General features: G+C 37.5%; 3 protein-coding genes across 6 annotated transcripts; 1 reads left to right on the top strand and 2 right to left on the bottom strand.

Moving 5' to 3' along the window:
• Nucleotides 1-494: 494 nt before the first annotated feature.
• On the bottom strand, nt 495-7,515 carry LOC100748048 (solute carrier family 41 member 1). 3 transcript variants are annotated; one of them, XM_012386360.3, is made up of 8 exons: nt 7,408-7,515; nt 4,583-4,667; nt 2,753-3,182; nt 2,186-2,657; nt 1,931-2,078; nt 1,634-1,836; nt 1,423-1,571; nt 495-1,322 (listed from the first exon to the last, which is right to left on the bottom strand). In XM_012386360.3, exons 3-8 carry the CDS (start codon nt 3,143-3,145, stop codon nt 1,137-1,139), a joined length of 1,551 nt encoding a protein of 516 aa, XP_012241783.1. In that variant the 5' UTR covers nt 3,146-3,182; nt 4,583-4,667; nt 7,408-7,515; the 3' UTR covers nt 495-1,136. The 3 variants fall into 3 exon arrangements, with proteins under 3 accessions (XP_012241783.1, XP_012241784.1, XP_033176969.1); XM_012386361.3 differs by lacking the exons at nt 4,583-4,667; nt 7,408-7,515 and adding an exon at nt 4,438-4,576; XM_033321078.1 differs by lacking the exons at nt 4,583-4,667; nt 7,408-7,515 and having other exon boundaries at nt 2,753-3,257.
• On the top strand, nt 5,411-9,670 carry LOC100746060. Its single transcript, XM_003490065.4, has 2 exons — nt 5,411-5,838; nt 6,445-9,670. Exon 2 carries the CDS (start codon nt 6,475-6,477, stop codon nt 8,089-8,091), a length of 1,617 nt encoding a protein of 538 aa, XP_003490113.1. The 5' UTR covers nt 5,411-5,838; nt 6,445-6,474; the 3' UTR covers nt 8,092-9,670.
• Nucleotides 8,895-16,069, bottom strand: LOC100747928 (alkaline phosphatase 4). 2 transcript variants are annotated; one of them, XM_012386356.3, is made up of 8 exons: nt 15,523-16,068; nt 14,465-14,571; nt 13,516-13,736; nt 13,242-13,434; nt 11,990-12,156; nt 11,335-11,646; nt 10,813-11,242; nt 8,895-10,283 (listed from the first exon to the last, which is right to left on the bottom strand). In XM_012386356.3, the coding sequence occupies exons 1-8, from the start codon at nt 15,549-15,551 to the stop codon at nt 10,090-10,092; spliced, it is 1,653 nt and encodes a 550-aa protein (XP_012241779.1). In that variant the 5' UTR covers nt 15,552-16,068; the 3' UTR covers nt 8,895-10,089. The 2 variants fall into 2 exon arrangements, with proteins under 2 accessions (XP_012241779.1, XP_033176968.1); XM_033321077.1 differs by lacking the exon at nt 14,465-14,571 and having other exon boundaries at nt 15,523-16,069.
• Between the last annotated feature and the right edge of the window lie 883 nt (nt 16,070-16,952).

Raw genomic sequence — 16,952 nt, forward strand, 5'->3', positions numbered from 1 at the left:
TTCGTTTGTACGTTGTGCGTGTGCGAATCGTTGACTAATGTTGATGTGCACGTGCACGCATCATGATGTATATTCGTTGAACGCACACGCTCAGATGCTGCCTCGCTTATGCGATTACGCTTACAAACCTTTAAGCCCTATTCGTAACTCGATCGTACAATATCGTACGAAAGAAAGACACCACTGTTACGGTCCAAGTAGAATTGCGCTTAACTCGAACCATATTACAATTTGGCCTATCTGCGGCTGCACTCATAGCGTTCTTACCCCTGTATATATCTTATCGCGAAACTTCTATCTACTCATACTTCTCTTCTACTTTTCCTCATTTTTTTCTCCTTCTGCGTTTCCTCTTAATCCATTTCCCCTTTAACGTTCATTCTGATTCTGGATTACATGCTTCAATTTTTAAAGCAATTATAATACCGTACGTAATAAAAATAGAACAGGAGGAAACCTGGAAATTGATGAGAAATAGTAAAGGTGCAACGACGTATATATTTTAGTCGAATTTATTTCGACTAGTAAGTACAATATTTGGTACAAAATAGTTGAGCATGTTGCGTTATATACGGTATGCTGGACGTGCTCACTTTAAAAATGGCAATTGAAATGAACGCTGTGTTCGTCAAATGTTATTAACGTTCGTACATACGTGTTTGCATGATGGTATTAAGAAATACAAACGATAAGTATGTATCTTTATACATTAATAACATACATGTAAAAATACGTAAATATTGATATTTAAGAATCGAACAATTCGATCACATATCGTGTAAACTTCACGAACGTATTGCCTATGAGATGACTGACTTTGAAACAATCCCAAGATTTGCTCCAAGATCAGATAATTTTCCTCCGTCCATAACATTCATTACTTTTTACATTTGTATCAAAATCAAGAAAAAGTACTGTACAACGAAAAGTGGCAAAGAAAAAAATAAGCTATAAGAAAACAGCGAAGAAAACAAAGAATAAAAGAAATAATAATATGGCTTGTTACAGAATACAATATATAAAGATAGGAATTGCATGAAATATTTCAAACTCAATTAAACATCACACAAAATCGTCAATGTTCTCTTTTCTATACACATTCGGTATCTCACGCGAGCTCTGATTATAAAATCCAATCAGTCTCCAACATCAGAATCTCCATCTCCTATGGCATACAGTAGGTGAAACGCGATTCCTAGTAGTGCTGTTCCTATTAAATCACCTGCTGCAGTTAGATATGGTATTGCAGAACTATCTGGGTCCATTCCTCGTATCCACATCCATACAACCATCAATTGTGTGATGTATAACAATAATACTACCTAACGTTCAAACGAAAATACGAATGCAATGATCTAATTGTTCATTGCGTTCTTTTATTGATTATATAATACAAGCGCTGATGAAAAATTGGCTGTATACCTGTACTAAAGCGGCAGTCAGATAAACAATGAGAAATATAGGTGTAAAGGAAGTATGACCAGCTTGGAGGTAACTAATGGTATAGCTAAATATCAAATGACCAGGTATTACCATTGTTAACAGAACTCTAGCAGTCCTTGCGTGTCCGCCTGTAATACATTCCCATTGTACCATATGAAAGACATCTTAAGTTTAGTTATAATTGACATACCTTTGGTACAGAAAACGTAGAACGGGTTGAAACGAACGACGGGTATTTCTTGATTATTAAATCGGCAATCTTTATGCAAAGACGTCGATATTCTACTAGCCTGAACAGCAGCTAGATTACCACCAACGCCGTTTATTACTAATTGAAATACTGCTATACCTTTGTAATTGGATACCGTATAATCTAGTATCAAACCACCCATACTAAAATTAATAGAAACATTGCTGTTAAGCGACCAATGTTGATTTTTGCATGCGACAATTGCATGCATTTTCAAACTGAAGAATATGTAAATACCTGCTAATTAACATTGCACATATCACAGGTGCCCAGCCGTAATCTAATATTTCCTTGGTAAATGGATTTTTAGCTGCGATATAATACCAAAGTGGCGTGACAATGACATGAAATATTATTAACATGGGTGCTATCCATTGTGCATATTCTGAAATAATGTTGCGAACATTTGGTTAGTGGAAAGCTATTCTACTTTTAAACAACTGTATACACTTTTGTGTTTACATATACATATATACAAATATACATATTTACCTGTTGCTTTGAATAGAAGAGATGCTATTCCTGAAAGAAGCATCAAAGTGGTTAAATCACCAAGGGAAGCTGCAATCGGTGTTGCTATATTATCTGGATCGATGTTTATCCGCTTGGATAATAATATAACTGCGACCATCACCAAGCTCAACAAAAAGCTTGCTATGGATGCAGTAACTAAGGCACTGGCGCATAACAAAAGCGCGTGGTAAATATCAAACTGTGCTTCTGGAATCCAACCAAGTATGATAGCAGCTAAAGAAGCCAATAAGCCTACTACGGTTGCTTGACATTGTATTAAAGCAAGATTTCCAACGATCAAAGTCCATTGCTGTTTCTTTGTATCCATGTGTCCAAGATTTGCATGAGTTGAAAATCGTGAAGCTAATGTCATTTCCAAGTTTCCTTTCAAGCCAAGCAATGCTGGCACCAATATATATACTTCGGATACTGTTTGATATACAGGCCAATGCTACAGGAAAGAAGGAAATCAACCGACGTGTGCGTTTAAACATTTTCTCAATGTTTTTATATTGCGCTCCTATCAAATTCGGTACTCGTACGTACCTGCACAACATCCAGTAACATACTGGCAGCCACCATACCGAAACCAGCTAACAGAAAAGGCACAAACATTTGTATAGATATAGACCAAACATTCTCATCTCTGAATTGCCTAAATTGAGTGTCTCGTGTAACTGATTTTTTCGCATCATCGTTAATACATTGATGATCAATTGGCGATGGTATAAGTCGCTGTGTATGTTCTCCATCGCTTTCCGTTTCTTCATCAGTTTTAACTTCCACTTCCATGGTAATATCGGAAATATTCGATCGAAGTGATTCATCACTATCTAGTCCCACCATTCTGTTTACGCGAAATTTCTTTTCTGATTTTCTCTGTCGTATGTCTGATAAATTACTTGCGTTCACCTTCATTCCTACATTAGCATGGCTCATTCTTGATAAATCGCTTTCCAAGCAGTATTATCGAAAACTGTAACGAAAAAGATGATTGCTGCTATTCTTTTGAACTCTGACAAAGATTGCGAATTTGCATCTTAATCAGAAGAATGTGAGTGTAATTGTTGTAACTGATGTGTAATTAACGAGCATTACTATTATTACTATTATTGTTATCATTATTGTTATTATTATTATCATCATCTACAGCATCAACGTCTTCATCCTCCTGTTCTTCATCATCGTCATTGCATTTATCATTATCATTATCATCATTATCATCGTCCTCATTATCATCATCATCATCATCATAATCATCATCATTATTATCGTCATCATCATCATCGTCAATGTCATCATGATCATTATCACTGTCATCGTTTTCGTCATTACTACCACCATCGCTATTATCATCATTAATATTATTGCATTGCTCGAGAGTTTCCATCTTTGATATATTTTCTCTCTTCACCATATAATTAACAATAATTACAATACTGTACAGTAAAAGAAAGATCTCTTTTCATTGCACATAGGACAGCTTATCTTTTTATTCTTGCTGTACAAAACTGTCAAACGAAAATTAGCATCGTATAAGAAAAAGCATGCATTCTGCACAGAAAAAAGTATTTATTGTGTGTTCATTTTGAAAGTACATAATATTTCCATATCTTACGCATCAGATGACATTAGGCGTGAATTGACTAATTCTTAATGATCGATATCGATATTTGTATCCATTATCCATTTGGGATGAAGTCAAACGCATTGCTTTTTACCTGTTTTGTAATCGATTGTTTCGTAATCATGATCGAATGGAAAATTCGATGAAAACAATTCATAACGGAGAAACGAGAAAATGAAAGACAATGAAACACAATTTCATGGTCGTGAAGTTAATGATAAGATCAAAGTAATTGGCGAATATGATACGAGTAAAATTATGAAAGTCAAAAAATGAACGACAGTGAAATTAATAGAATTCGTATAATGATACGTTTAAGCATTTAATAGATATCTACCGATATAAAATTTTAGAAATAATAATATCCAGAGTAAATGGAGGTTCGTTATCTAAAAGATTGCCATAAAATAGAAAATGGTTATAGCTTGAAATAAAAGTGTAATTGTTTATAACAATAATCTATCATGAAAAACGATATTATATAGTACAAAAAATTTGATCGAGATAGGGATGCTACAGGTTAAAATGCCATGTTTATGTGTAAAAAAGGTGTTTCCATTGTAATTGCATAATTGCATAGCTTAATATTTTTGATTTTACGTACGAGATATTTAACATTGATAATGATATTCTGGCTGTTAGTAGTATTTTTATAAATAATCTTTTGGCAATAAAACAAGGAAATACTGTATTGCCAAATTGATGATGTTTCAACGTGGAAAACATAACCTCGATGCCGTATAACCTACCTTGAACGTATAGTACGGCTCCATATTCGTTCGTCGTTCAACCACGTGGAGGCGTTCTCAGTTACCAGCGAAAAAGTATGAACAGCTGTAATACGAAACATTAATAATCTAGTTATTGAACCGTGAATGATGTATGCACTCTTTCATGGTACATATGTACGTGTTATATAATATTCACGCAATGCAATATGTATATCGACGAGTTCAAGTTTGACGAGTTTAAAGTTGTAATTTCGAACTATTGAGTTAAAGATGTACCAGAGATACGCGAGATCATATAGATAAAAAACAGACAATTGGATAATAAATGGTTGATGATAAACGATATAACTGATTTTATTGTTTGTATGGAAACGTAACAAAAAAAGAAATTTACTTTACCGATACGTTTCAGTTTGTAAAAATGATAAAAAGCGAAACTAATCTGAGAACGAATTTTCTGAATATTATGAAAATCTATAAAATAGGATTAGTATTTTATATTGCAATGTTAACGGAGGTGGCAGTTGTCATGTACTCTTCCATAAATGAAATTGTTTCTTTCGTTAAATATAAGAAATTAAATTTACATACAGGAATATGCTGAACATATGTTTAGAATGCAAAAAGAAATTTTTATAAAGTAAATTGGAAAATTAAAGTAATAAACAAAAAATTATACAATTATTTATTTTTGTATATATTCTTTCACGTACGTACGACTAAATGCATAATTTCCTAAAAATGCAAGAGAAAGGTACATGCTTAAAAAAAAATGTAGTCTTGTGTTGAATAGTAGAACAAGAAATTTAATAAAAGCTTTGATGATCGTAAAATAATGCAAAAATATTGATTTCGGAAGAAAATTCAATAGAAAATCGAAGGAAGAAATAAAAAAAAACACGCGGCTGCTTTGTAATAAATTCATCTTATTACAAACGAAGACTAATTAATTTAGATGCAAGTTACCCTGGGCATAGGGGATATACACGGGGGAATGATGCTCGAAATACTTTATCTGGGCAATGGGCATAGTGCCCGTAAGAGAGTTCTGTCTAGACGATGCATGCGTATTATATGAGACTTCGACGAGTTAGTTTGCGTCCATTGTGCGCCTTTCTATTGTCAAATCGATCACACGTTATTTACGTCATATCATTTGAAATAGAATCGGATAATTGTTTTTCTTTTTAATAATAATGGATTCATATACATCATAAATATTATTTAGTGGTTTATTACTCTTATATTATCAAGATTTAGTGTAATATTACAAGGTAAGAGAATTTCTTATTTATCGTTCGTGTCTACTAAATTTTTAGTACAAATTTTAATCTTCTTTTCTCGTATCCCCTTTTTTCTCTTTTTCTCTCCTCCCCGTGTATTCTTAATCGGATTCGTTTGCTCGTTCATTTGCATTTCTTCGTTACACGCTTTCGATCCAGATAAAGTTAGATCCAACACTTGTATATAATAGATTGCACAATTAAGAAACACTTGAAAGCTCTTTGTTACATAATACTTTCAATTAAAACAAAACTGAGGCATTAAATATACAGCTACATCACGCGAGAGGTGACCCTATTAATTTACCAATATAATCATGATAATCGTACCACATTGTATGTACGTGCGAAATTTTTTGCATAACCCATATATTTAAAGACAGTTTCCTTAAGGGTTCACATACTTTCGCGACTGTTCAAACGTTTCCCACTATAGCTGATTAATATAATAAATATCAAATTATGGAAGAGAGAGAGACAGAGAGAGAGAGAGAGAGAGAGAGAGAGAGAGAGAAAGGAAATAAGAGAAAAGAAGGAAATAAAAAAGCACGAAATAGAACACGTCAGTACCGTAATTAATTTCAAATTTGAATAAAGTGACAGTGCACGAGTTTCGAAGAATCTGCGATGGGTCGCAGAAAACATCGGAGCAAAGGAAGCAAGTTACCACCGTTGAGATCGTCGAAATGTAACGTCGCTTGTGAGAAATCAACGACTTGCGATGAAACGAAAGCGAAGGAAGAGAGAGAAAGAAGAGGAACAACAGAGAAAACTATAACACCCGATGTTATGCGTTACCAGAAAGAAAGGACAGACTGTTTTCACCAAACGAATGATCCAATCGGTGTACGTTCGCGATTAATGTATCCTTTGGTTCAGCTGTCTTTGTTAATCAACTCATCGATATTATCAGAGGAGAATGAGAGCGTAGAGGACGAATGCATCGAATTAAAGGTAAAGCCACGGTTCGTATTCGTGTCTAGCCTTTGTATGGTTTGCTCGAAGAAGTCTCAGTTATTCTGTGAGCGTTGCCAAATGGTGTCTTATTGCTCGATAATGCATCAAACCCAGGGACTGTCGCAGCATCGTGAGTTGTGCGAAGCACTGACAGAGATTCATTCGTCCATCGTCTTGACACTCTCTGATGGTTCTGGCGTGCAATTGGACGCGGACCAGTACCGTATTTATCGGTTAAAATTGCTGGCGATACTCGAGTCTGAGGTCAAAAGATCGTTGGATCTTTGGGAAAAAGAAATCATATTATATCCTAGAGTTTGTCGAGTTTGTCGTCGATTTAGCGAGAAACTGATCTGCTGCGTGCACTGCGGAATGGAATTCTTTTGCGAGGAACATGGTGACGAACATAAAAATTGGTGCGAAGAGTTCCGAGTTTATCAAAGAATTTTGCACCTCCAACACAAACACGGTTACGTTAATCCGAAAATTCCGAACGTGCATCTGGAAATGTTCGTCGCGCAGCCAGAATTCGATTTCGATAAATTAATGCATCGAATTTACGGGAATTCTTTATATTATCGTCAAATGGATTGTTATACGTACGCTTTATTATCGCATCTGTGCACTATCCCACTGACAGCCCTTTATTCCATGCAGATTTCTTGCTCCGAATGGCGAAATAGAACCGATTGGACTATTCATATACTCGGCGCGGAATTCCAATTCGAAGGTATACACTTAGACGTCTGGGAGAAAATGTTTCTTCATTTCTTACCGAACTTACAGAAGCTCCATTTGATACTGATCGGACCAGAGTTACAATTACCGAAAGACGTCCCACCTAGATTTTTATCCATGGTTCAACTTTGTAAGAAATGTAAATCCGCTGGTCGAGCTGTTATCGTTACGTTTAAACCGCAGAAGCTTTATCACTGCTTGGTTCGCGACCCATCGCAAGCTCTTGCTACTCCTGATTTAATTTGTCTCTACAATCCTGGTCTCTATCGGACGACTGGGTTTGCAGGAAAAGACACATGGCTCGAAACGATACGCGAGTTTTCCAAGACGTTAGCTCCAACCACCATCACGTCTTACACTGCGCAAGAAATGCTTTGGGAAATAAATCGAATAAATTCCGTCGCTGACGTCGAAGTTCTTTTACAACCGTGTAAAAATCCATTTGCGTCGGTCAAGCCAGACCGAAACTTCGTTAGCGATAATACTAACCCTCTTATCTATAAGAATTACTACATTACCATTGTCAAAGGGAAATCGATTGTACTCTAGTCCTCTGTATCGCACACGCGGATAAAGTATACACGCGCGCCTTTATACGCTCTTATCGTTAGATTTACTATGTATCAACTGCAAAGTGTATGCTTTTACGGCTTGAAAACTCGTCAAGTATACACGAGTTTGAGAAATTCCCAACTAGATAGGAGCAGACAATTGGCAGGACATTATTTTTCATTCGGAAGTAGGTAAAAAATGTAGAGTAAGAGAGTTTTCCGCTTTGAAGAAAATAAAGTTGGAACTTGTATAATCAAGAATTAGTCTGATAGTACGTGCGTACTCGATGAATCGAAGGGCTCTTGACAAACTCGGCTCTAGCGTCTTTATGCATACTTATATGTACGTTTTTTTACCGTTTTAATAAATCATCCTCACGAGACGATTTCTCCTGTCTCCGTGTATTTTTGTATTCCTGATTTCCACATGTTCAACGTCGATTCGCATACTTTTTCCGATATCAGAATAATCGAACAATAAGTTGATGTATCTGAGGTACCAGGACTGTGCTCTCGTTCCTCTTGCATTTCAGGATTTACGTTTAATTACGTAGACGAATTAGTCGATTGAAATGTGTGTCAGGGGCATCGTAGATTCTTTTCAGAAAGATCGAAGGGGGATCGGAGTGGAATGGAGGAGGAATCGACCAAGACGGACGAACGTTCTCGCCGAAGATCGAGTAAATGAAAACATATACGTGGCATTGAGCGCAAAAGCGAGCTAAGCTACTTCTTCTCTAAATGCGAGTTTACAACGTTGTTTTATTCGCTTCTGTTCTCAATGTTTCGTATCGTCGTACATCGGAAACGGTTTTCCGTTCGATTTTTTTTCCTTTGGTCAACTGTAAGTGAACCGCATATTTTTCAAAAACGAGTACAATTATAGTTATGGTTACGATTATCAGCTAATTTGCGTATATATCACAGATGAAACTGCATTAATTAAATAACTTAGGTTCTCTGACACGCGCTTACAAGGGCGTTAAGGCCCGTTTCAGACGCGTTCGTTAGTTTGGTAGAACGATTTTGTCGAGAAGATCCGTTTTATTAGATTTTATTGCCATAATACTATGGATACGTTTGAAATACACGTACGTTCGAAACGGATCTTTCTACATCCATTAGAAGATCGACCAAATCGTTTCACTAAATTACTCGACTACACTTTCGTCCACACACGGTAAGTTACTAAAATTACTCGCCACTCGACTAAACCATTGAAACGTCTTACTAAACTACTCGACTAAATTATTAGTCGCGTCTGAACGAGCCTTTACATTACGCACGCATACATGTACGCAAGTATATAAATATACTATAGTAAGTTGAGCCAGACATTGAAATACAATATGAATCGTGAAAATTATATACAAAGGACAATTCGTATTGTTGATCACTGTATTCTAGATCAAACGTACCAGTAGTTATTTGCGAATATATTTGCCGCTTATGCGTATGTGTACATTACCGCTCATAAGCGTTCGAAACAACGCTTTAGTTGATTTACAGTTTATAAAAATCCTTCTTATCTCATCTGTGTTTCAGAGACGGTAAAACCAATTTTATCGTGTTGTAAAGATAAAATAACAATAATACAGAATGTAGTCGTTATTTGTTGACACGTAACTTTGGCTCGTGATCCAGTAATTAAATTACATCCTGTGGCAAAAATAAGGGAAAGAAGTTCGAATACTTTCGAGCGGTATACACGTGTGTCTTTTGTACTGCTTTCAAAATCAAAGAAAGTGATAGAAAGGAAAAAGAGGAATACAGAGGAGAAGTAACAAAGAGTAGGAAAGGTATCAAATATATTTGACGCGTAAATTATAATTGGCTATGGAAGAATTCAACGATTGGAGAAAAAGAAGGGACAGACGAGACCCAGGCAAAGAATATTTGAGCGAGAAAGAATAGCGAAGAAAACGCGAAAGTACGATCAGCAAGAAGAAGCATACTCGTCACGTGCGTTGTTCGTACTTATGGTTAATACATACGATTAATCGAACCCGGTGACGATTAAAAGCAGCACGGACGTCAAGAGAAACACAATAGGGGAACTAGTAGGTTGAGTTACCGAGTTGTGAGAGTTATCACAGTGGGAAGGCCAGTTTTTGAGGCACGCCGCATACGCTACCACGTGAGCGATGTAATTTTGCTCGAAAGTGCCACGAATCAAGTGGGAGTACGGACCTGAAAAATATTTAAGAATTAATTATATTTCTTCAAGTAGAATATAGAGTCAGAAATTGAAGAATATAAGTTTGATAGATGTCGTAGAAATTGATAACACAAAATTGTATTTTGTTTTGTGTTTTAGAATTATCGTAAAATATTATGACACAATAAAGCTACCTTCTGGAAGTTAATCTGCAATAAATAGAATGGTATCTGTCAATGTCAAACATACAGCAATTTCGTCAGTTGAACAGTGCATTATGCAACGTTGATTGTCGAGTTATATAGATAAGATAGGGACGCTTTTTCCAATTTGATGCGCTATCTTAATTAATTTTTGCGGTATTATTTACAGCAGGCTAGCTGCCACTTCATCATTAATATCCAATCGATAAGATTTTGACCTAACGATTTAAATTTCATACGACATAGTGTCCGTTGATTTCATGAAAGCATAGTATTACTTTCGATCGCTAGTTTGTCGTTAATTTCCATATCTCGATAACGTCGGTAGACGAAAGCAAGCAAAGGTAATATATTTTACCTATGGCGTAGACTCCAACGTCTTCGCCCCCGTGAGTTTCATCTTCCAAGTATATGCCAGCCATATGGGGGTAATATGGTTCATCGCGTTCCTTGTCTTGATCGACAGGTCTCCATGTTTCGTTAACGTTGTTACTATCGTTTCGCCTGTGATGATAGAATCCCGGACCATTGATGTAGCTGAGCGTTTCGTAGGACTGTATTTTTGGGTTGTTTGGATCGTTGGCGAAACCAAGGATATCGTTTCCACGTTTCGGATAACCATTCATGGTGAACGCGTGCGAGTGATCCGCAGTTACGATCACCAACGTTTCTTCCAGTTTAACTTCCTGCAGAGCGACCGATATCGCTTCTTCGAGTTCCGATAATTCCCTCAACGCTAGCTTCGCCCAGTTATGGTGATGCGCCATGTCTATTCTTCCACTCTCCACCTATACACGCAACGAATATTTTTAACCGCTTTGAACGAATGATTTTGATAAAGTTCTGGCATAAAGTTGGATCTGTTTAATCATTCACTCACCATTAAAAGAAAACCTTTGTCATTTTTCTTAAGCAACCGAACAGCCTGCTGAGTCATCTCAGCTAAGCTCGGTGTTTGCTCCGTCTTCACAGCATGGTAAGGGAGATGACTAGGAGCAAAAATTCCGAGAATTTTCGACGTATTAGCGATATCGACGGAGAGAAGCTGTTCGAGATTGGTCACCACTTTCCCGTCGGGATTATTCTCAGCCCATACATCCGCCAAATTTTGTCCATCTCCTCTGACACACGTATCGGGATCTATCGGCTCCATTGGTAAGCCCATATGTTGCGCTCCACCACCCATAATCACCTAACGTTAATTAAACGATCGTTAGACGAACGTTCGAAGCGGCAACGAATACGTATGGAAATGTAGTGGCTCGCCAAAGTATCTGGACAACTGATCGTGGAATATCTTTGTGAACATATTATGGAGGAGAACATATTATCGACGAGGAACGATCATCACGATTATAACAGTACAGAATTTGAAACGTATATACCGAAAATGTGCATTGTACGATAAAAGTTTACGACATCGTTATTGCAAACACGTACGCTTAACGTAAATACGAATAGTAAATTACGTGTCCTAATACTTATGGCGAACAGGGTACGCGAAATCAAGGGAAAGGACAAATACATTCCCTTACCTTGAACTTGTTTCCTGGTTCGTCTTCGATTAGTTGTCTCGCGATATCCTTTACGCAACCTTTATATTGCGCCGGTATCGACGTATCGCATTCCCAGTCGCGATTATTAGTATGAGCGTATAATCCACCCGGAGTAGCATGCGTGATCCGAGTTGTCGTGACAAACCCTGTATTTCGCCGAACGATCCAGCAAAAAAGGAAATGAGAAAATCATCCAAAATTTGTCAACGACCGAGTCGCTTTATCTTGTATTAAGGCGTCTCTTTCGTTTCATATTTGATGCGAGTTTATACTAGGAAAAAGATGTTTGTTCTCGCGTTTCCTTCATTCACCGACATATTGGAAAGTAATGGCGAGAAAGCGAGAGTTACGAGCGTTATGCCCTAGATAAAGCGGAAAGTTGGCTCGCGACCTTCTCTCTGCCGTGTCGTTTTCCAGCTCGTCCCGGCAAGGTCTATTCGATACTGATGTTTAATGTTTAACACCGGTAGCTGGCCGTGAGTAGGTCGTCGTTGCTAACGAGTCACGTTCACGTCAGTCCCGGTTCTATCTATGCGTATCGACCATTCCATTCGGTCAATTATACGTATGTATAGTTACGCTTGATACGTGCATCTACATGTACCTATATATATATAGATGTACCATATATATATATATGGTATATATATACGGTATATACATATATACATATATACATATATGTGGTATATATATATTATATGGTATATATATATAAAAGGTATATATATAAGGTATATATATAGGTATATATATATATATAAGTATATATATATACCATATATATATAAGGTATATATATAGGTATATATATACAGGCATATATATATATATATATAAGGTATATATGTAGGTATATATATAGGCATATATATATATAAGGTATATATAGGTATATATATATAGGCATATATATATACCATATATATATATATATACCATATGTATACCATATATATATATGGTGTGTATATATATATATATATGGTATATATATATACCTATATATATGGTATATATATATGGTATATATATATATATGGTATATATATATACCTATATATATGGTATATTTATATGGTATATATATATATATATATACACCACACATACACTCTAAATTTCTGGCGAAATCTATTTTCATCTGTCTATTTACGTATTTGCAAGGGGTTATCAGTTCAACCCTTTGCCTATCATTTTCTTCTTTTCGCAAGGATAAAAGGCGGCTTACCGGTATCCATGCCACTTTCTTGCGCCCAATCTGCGACAGTCGTAACTTTGCTCTCCTTGTCGGTTTTGTTATTACACCGATTAAACGAAGCTTTCGTATCTAATCCAATAACCTTGTATCGGCATTTAACACCGGAAAATATCGCGGTAGCTGTCCCAGCTGAATCGGGTACTTGTTTATCGGTGTTGTACGTCTATAAAGAACAACTCGAATAGAAATTTGCCCGGCTACGAAACTTTTGCAAACCGCTGTACGCGTATACGCGTATAAGTACCTTGGCGAATCCAGTGTTAGGAAAATTTTCGAAAGCCAATTTGTATTCCTCGCCGGTGTTACCCTTGATTTGGCCTTTGTATATTCGACCAGCTGTGATCGTAGATACTCCCATACCATCACCGATAAAGATAATTACATTCTTCGCGCGATTTTCGTTGTTTCGATAAGCCAGAATTCTTTGAAGATTCTCTTGGCCGGATTTTAGCCAAAAGGACATATCTGTAAAGAGTAAAGAAACACGCTCATTTGTAATATCATAGCGAATAACTACGAGATTACCGATGTTTACGTAAATTTGTATTTTTATCAGGGACCGTAACCGTTATGACCCAAATTTACGAAAGCTACAGAATACGAATTCATATTTTACTTGGAACGATTTTGGCTAGGATTAACCATTAAACACGACTAAAATTTTGTTAGTCGTCATTATCGATAAATATTATGGACGATACACGTTTTTATTGGTTATCGATAACTATTATCGATAGGAGAACTATCCTTTTAGTAGGTAGGTACCTGTAACCATCGCCGATAACGAAAAATTATTTTTCTGCGTGCTTTCGATCATCGTCAATTTTTATCGAATTTGAACGAAAACGAACCATTTCGTTTCGAGTTACTCGAATTTAAATTGCTGGAATTCAGGAAACACGACCGATCTGGACGAAGCTCGAAGAGCATGCACATGTAGTAGAAACGTGAACGGTGTTTAATAAGCGTTTTAAAAGCGTGGAAAGTGGCGACCTTGGTAATGTCAGTTTACGAGTTCGTGAATCTTGGATGCCACGTAATTGTCAGTTCGAATAATTATAAAGATAATCGATTCTTATCAACATGCTAGGATGTGTTTGTCGCAAAGAGCAAGTACTATTTTATCTAATATTCGAAATTTGCTTTTTGATAAAAGCCGAAGTGGGTCAAATAATTTGGAAATATCAACAAACCTTCGTAATGGGTAGCATTTCGAGGTAGAGAATTTGCGAGCTCGAGAAATCCCAACAGAGAACACGCTAATACGGCCAGACACCTCATCTTTGTGGAATTTGTAAATCTGTAACAGATTTTATACCATGTTGAATCGTATATCGTATGGTTGGTTCTTCGGTAACGCGACTTGTCGCGAAACGATCACTTAAAGAATTTAAGTTATTTTCGTATATGCTACTTCCATATCGGTGGTCGATATATGGTAATGCAATTGTTACAACAATTACGAAAGAATGGAAACAAAAGAACTTTTATCACTTGTTCGTTAAATAAATAGAACAAAGATCCAATAATACGCGACAGAGGCAGAGGAAGAAAGAGATATAGAAACCAGAGGTGGTATTTACAACTACAGCATGATGAATTTTGTGGTCAATGACTGGCCGTTCTTCTAGGTAAACATATATATATTTATATATATATATATACACATATATGTAACAGTAGTCGGCTATTGTAAGTTAATCGTGGCTGTTGGTTCATTAGTTATAATTTAATGTTTCTTTGATTCGTGCATTGGCCGATTGAATAATAGGTAGCGAAAGAAAGATAGGAAGCGTTTTTTCTCGATGAGGCGAGAACAATTGGTTTGGTGTTTGCGCGTATCGGACAGGTTGATAAAAAGGGAGAGGGATATGAGGTGAACGAGTAACAGGCAATGAAAAGGGGAGCTGGTATTCGGGTCAGTCAGCGGAGTAGCGAAAACGTGCCGATACACATCCTGACGTTCGTAACAAGGCTACTGTATAGGTAGCGCGCGAAAAGATAGCAAAGATAGGAAGACGAGTCGCGAACAGCGAATGACTATTGTCTTTAACCTATATAGCTGCGATACACGGTCACTGTGCATACCGACCGAGAATCGAGAATCGAAAGTCGATAGTCGAAAGTCGTTCGAATAGTCGTGCTCGATCGTAAAATCGTTTGTCGTGCTTGACGGTTCAGCGTTTTGAAGCGGTTTGGCGGTATTTTGCTGGCGCAATAAAGGGGAACGATACTCGTGAAAATTACCTACCCAAATAACTTGATCCGTAAATGGATCATGCTACGTGACAAACGTCTTCTTCCGCCCGTGTGGTACGTTATAGAATAGGTTCTAGTTGTAGATCTCACGGCGTTTACTGTCGTTAGCAGGCACGTGTTTCGAGTGGGATCATCCTTCAACGGTCGACGAAAAGGATCACCGTGGACGAACGTGAGTTAGCAGTGAGAAGGCGAATGGATTTGTCCGATTTGATCGAAATCGGTTGATCCTGTTCGATGGCGATGTCCCGAATTTTTACAAACACAAAGAGACAGCGATGAGAGCAGCAGTCAGCGATCGTAGCAACAGCAACGGTAACAGTCGATAGAAGAGTAACGGCGCGATATCGATGATGCGAATTAAGAACTGTATCGTCGTTCGGTAGATTTTATCCGGCGGTTATTACCTGACCGGAACGTGATGCCGTATTAACGCCAATACAGCGGCACTGAGGAAGTTTGTCACTTTATATAGCGTTTCAAAGGCCCTGGTAGATTGTGCACGAGGTGGAGAGCGTGCAAGGGACACTGAGAGTACAGATTCTCGAGGAGAGAAGTGGTTTGGGGAGAAGGGGAACCCCTCGTGTACTGCTAATCCGAGCGTAATTGAGCTGCTCGGTGCCATTATGTCTTATGTCCGCGAAAGATTAATTCGAACGCGGATCTCAAAGCATCTTGCGAGTCGCCAATTCTCCACTGTTGCTCTTCATCGCTCTTCCTCGCCCTTCTTTAGCTTTGCCACCTTTTTTCCCCTTCCTCCCGCCCCCTCTTCGTCCAATTTTTCCTCTCAAGGATTTTTCGACAACCGCTTTCGAGCCAACGTCGCCTTGATTTTTGTTTACGCCCTCTTCGCTCAAATTAATTTGTCGTATGAAAAACTGTTACAGCGATCGTTCGACGTTGCAGGAACCGATCATCGACCGATCGATCGACAGATTTTAACGATTGCCGATATCGAGTAGCGAATTTTCAATCGTCGTAAAGTGAAAAGGCAAAGAAAAAAACGCAAAGCGAGGGGAACAGACACGATCGAGAAAAGAAAAAGACAAGAAGAGGAAAGAGGAGAAAGATTTTGTCTGCGATAAAAATCCCGATATTACATTATATGCTGGTATCCGTTTCCTTTTCTTCTTCTTTCATTTTTTGCTAGTTTTATCGCTAATCTCACCTTGCAGCGACATATCCGACGCGGGATCGGGAAATGTAACGAGCATGAGATCGATGTGCTCGCGCATAATCTCACGAGTGCCGTGTGTCAAAAACAATGACAGCAAAACGAAGAAGGATCCAGATTAGCCAATCACGATTTCCAAGTTGCCACGAGCCTTAAGAGGTGAGACGAAAGTTTGACGCACGATTGGTTGGAGATAGGAACTCGCGTGTTGATTCGATGTTGATCTCCACGTTCTATGCACGTGACGA

This window comes from Bombus impatiens, unplaced genomic scaffold (assembly GCF_000188095.3).
Source record: "Bombus impatiens unplaced genomic scaffold, BIMP_2.2 scf_0389, whole genome shotgun sequence".
NCBI lineage: Eukaryota > Metazoa > Arthropoda > Insecta > Hymenoptera > Apidae > Bombus > Bombus impatiens.